Raw genomic sequence first — 3,644 nt, forward strand, 5'->3', positions numbered from 1 at the left:
TAAACATTTCACAGCAATTATCAAATTCATTTTGAAACAGGCTTTTTAATGAGTAATTTTTTTCAAGTTGTTTTGATATTTTTTTTCAGCAATTTCAAGCTTGTGCTAGTGTCACAGATCTCTCACCATCAAGGGAGATAACTAATCGCTCCAACCAGCAATTACAACAAACTCCTAATACAACACCAACAGTATTTGTCATATTGATATTCAATGAGTTCTGCATTTGTTACTTGGTACTTTAGAAGAATATAGAGACGAAAGAAAAGCAAAGTTCTATGGAGTAACTGACTAGACTGTTGCCAAAAGAATATAGGTTGGATAGGTGAAGGCGCATGGCTTAGTGGCTAGGGTATTTGGGCTCGGGTTCGTAAGGTCGTGAGTTCGATTCCCGGCAGCATGTTGTGTCCTTGAGCAACACACTTTATTTCACATTATTTCAGTCCACTCAGCTGGCAAAAATGATAGATGTACCTGTAATTCAAAGGGGACCAGCCCTGTCACATTCTCTATCATGCTGAACCTCCTTAAGAGTACATGTGTCAGCAGAGTGCTCAGCCACTTGCACGTTAATTTCAGGAGCAGGCTGTTCCACTGATTGGATCAATGGAACACTGATTGTCATAACTGACAGACAGCCAAGTTGGATAAGAGAAAAGAAAGTCAAAGTGTTTTACAAATATTAAATGTTATGCAAAAATAACAACAATATGAGCAAAAAGAAGTGAAATAGTAAAATGGTTCACATTTCACATTAGCAAAACGTCCTGCAGCTCTGAACTTTCAAAGACACGTGGAATGTAAAGTCCCATACTCAGGAAAACTGGTAAGGGTTAGTGACTGGGTGTGAAGTAATGCTTCAATGCTCAACCTATGTAAACATGAAAAAATAGACAGAGAACAACGAAAAGAAAGAAAAAAAAATGTTGTTTAAATAATCACAATCACAAGGATAGTCCTCAAAAACATGTCACCAAAATTTATTGTGATTAAATTTGTCCATTAGGTTTTCTTCAAAAACGATCACTAACCCAAACTAAGTTATACCCCTTTATAAAGCCATATGTCTTAACTCTTTAGTGTTTAGACTCGCACAAACCGGCTGAAAATTATTCCCCTTTATTTGTTTGAACAGGCCAAATCCAGCCGCATCTGATTCCTCTACGAAATCGCTAAAGGAATAAATCACATTATTGAATTCTCGTAGCTTTGAGATAATGCGAGATAAAGCCTTTCTCGCCTTTATGTAAGTAAAAATACGGTGAAACTTTTGAGACTTCTTGGTTTTTTCAACATTTGAAGATAAGTATACATCTTAGTTTTTAATGATATGGCGTCAGCAAGTAGCAATTCCAACTTTTACTTTTGATGATGTACAAAATATAAACGAAAACAACAGTGATTTGTCTTCGGATGAATCATATTGACATTTGTGAATCTTCATCTTTCTTATAATGAAAGTGATGAAAATGATATCGAAAACATTACAGCAACATGGTTAAATATTACTACATCAACCGGAATTCCCGATTTCAGAGAAAAGACTAGTCCACAATCCAGTCCACCTCCCGATGCTCAACCATTGGACTATTTATTTTTATTTTTACCAAAAAGTCTTTTGAAACTGTCACGGAGGAAACAAATATTCTCAACACATAACTTCCATTTGTGGAAGACCTGATCCACTATGGCAGCCAACTGACACAGCAGAAATGCAAACTTTTTTTACTGTAAACATGTTTGGTATCAAGCAGCTTCCTCGACTGTGGAACTACTGGAATCCTGATATAAGGTAATGGTGATCCATATCTCTCCAGCATTATGTCTAACTATAGTTAATTTATATATTGTTTATGCAAAGAGCCACCAAAGGACTACGACCATTTGAAATTTCGGGTTGACATCGCATCTTAGTTACACAAGGGCTTTTCTTCCAGAAAGCACAGAACTGGGAGAAAAGCAAAATTAACTGAGGTGGATGTCAACAGAGAAAATATTGACTTCTATGAAGTGGGAAAAATAAATAGAAGGAAAACAGTTTGCAGACTGTGTTTGCTGCAAAAAAGAAAAACTGCAAAAGGTTATCAGGTTGAGACCTCATATATGTATTCATTTTGCAAAGTGCCCTTGTGTAAAGGATACTTTGGACAGTTTCATGATAGAAATATGGCATTACTATATTTTGTTGTTTGATAGTAATACTATCATATAATCCTTTCATTTTATTACAAATAATATGTGAAAGTGAGAAATACATATAAATTTTCAGTGTTACATACCTATATTCACCTTTGCCTCACCTGTTAATGAGCTTTTTTTATTAAATGCATTCTGTTATGTAAATGTATTCATTAAATTGTATAAGAGTACATAGCCAATGGTATAGTGACTAGCAAAGGAGTTTTGTAGCTTATTTTCAATGAAAATGTTTGAATGAAACATAGAGAAAGAATAAAATCTTATACCGATTACACCTGTATTTTAATTAATTCAAATTAATGTACATCATCTTGAAAAGTGGCAAAATTGTTGGTGGTTGACATCTGGGATAATTTTAATAACAAATCCAACAGATAAGATGCATTAAGAATTTCAGTTTTAGTGTTTATCCATAATGTTATTGCTTTCACACCTATTAATTATATTTACTTGCCCAGAAAAGTCAAATTTAATCAGCAAGATCAGCTAAAATTACAAAACTATAATCTGCAGGCATATAAACACCCACTAACAAAATTTAGAATCTGTATGTAAAAAATTAACAAACTTACAAGCAAATATTGTGGAAACCCCTCTTGGGCCTGAATAATTCAAAATAATGTGAACAAGTAAGCATTACGTTTTACAAATTAATCTGAACACTAAAGGGTTAAAAAGGGGTACAAAAAATATACAGGGGGCTTACTAAAGATAAGAATTATTCAAACCAAAATAGTAGATCAATGAATACTAGTTTTTACCTCTTTCTTCGCTCTCCATTTATGATATGAAAGTTTTCTGTACATAGCTTGTCGCAGAGTCACTGGGGAACAATTACCTTCTTGGTTCTTCTGAACCCACACTGGAAAATCAAAATCAATTCACAAAATAAGGCCTTCACAGAATTTACATAATGTTACTTCAAGTAAAAAGGTCAATCCAATACAAGTGAATTATGACAAGGGACTTTACTGGGTTTTTCTTTTTTTGTGTTAAGTAACTCTTAAACAAATATGAAAGATGACATGGCTGTGTAATAAGTTTCCTTCCCAACCACATGGTTCTGAGTTCAGTTCCATTGCATGGCTACTATAGCCTTGGGCTGATCAAAGCCTTAACTGAAAGAAGCCTGTTGTGTGTGTGTGTGTAAGTATGTATAGGGGAAAAAAATAAAAATGGAGAAATAATAAATGCATGAATAATTTGTGTGTTATAAAATGATGAAAATTTTCTTTAAAAACCATAACAGTACAAATAAATTGATTACAAGTTGTGAAGCTCAAAAAATAAAATAAAAGAACCTACATATATGTTTCAGTCCTATCACCAAGTTGATCAGAAGTTCTGAGCATTCCAACTATATGGGAGTAAGACTTCTTCAGTGGAATACTTTGGATTATATAATCCCTAATGAGGATATAACTTACTCGAATTAACTATATATA

The 3,644-nt window shown here is 33.7% G+C and overlaps 1 protein-coding gene across 1 annotated transcript in view; it reads right to left on the minus strand.

The window, feature by feature from the left end:
• The window catches only part of LOC106879503 (uncharacterized), a 39,939-nt gene that overhangs the window by 1,615 nt on the left and 34,680 nt on the right, over positions 1-3,644 (minus strand). Inside the window, exon 4 of the mRNA XM_052972147.1 lies at positions 2,961-3,061. Within this exon, the coding sequence (XP_052828107.1) occupies positions 2,961-3,061 (101 nt within the window). The remainder of the gene's footprint in view (positions 1-2,960; positions 3,062-3,644) is intronic.

The sequence above is a fragment of the Octopus bimaculoides genome, chromosome 12, assembly GCF_001194135.2.
Source record: "Octopus bimaculoides isolate UCB-OBI-ISO-001 chromosome 12, ASM119413v2, whole genome shotgun sequence".
Taxonomy (NCBI): domain Eukaryota; kingdom Metazoa; phylum Mollusca; class Cephalopoda; order Octopoda; family Octopodidae; genus Octopus; species Octopus bimaculoides.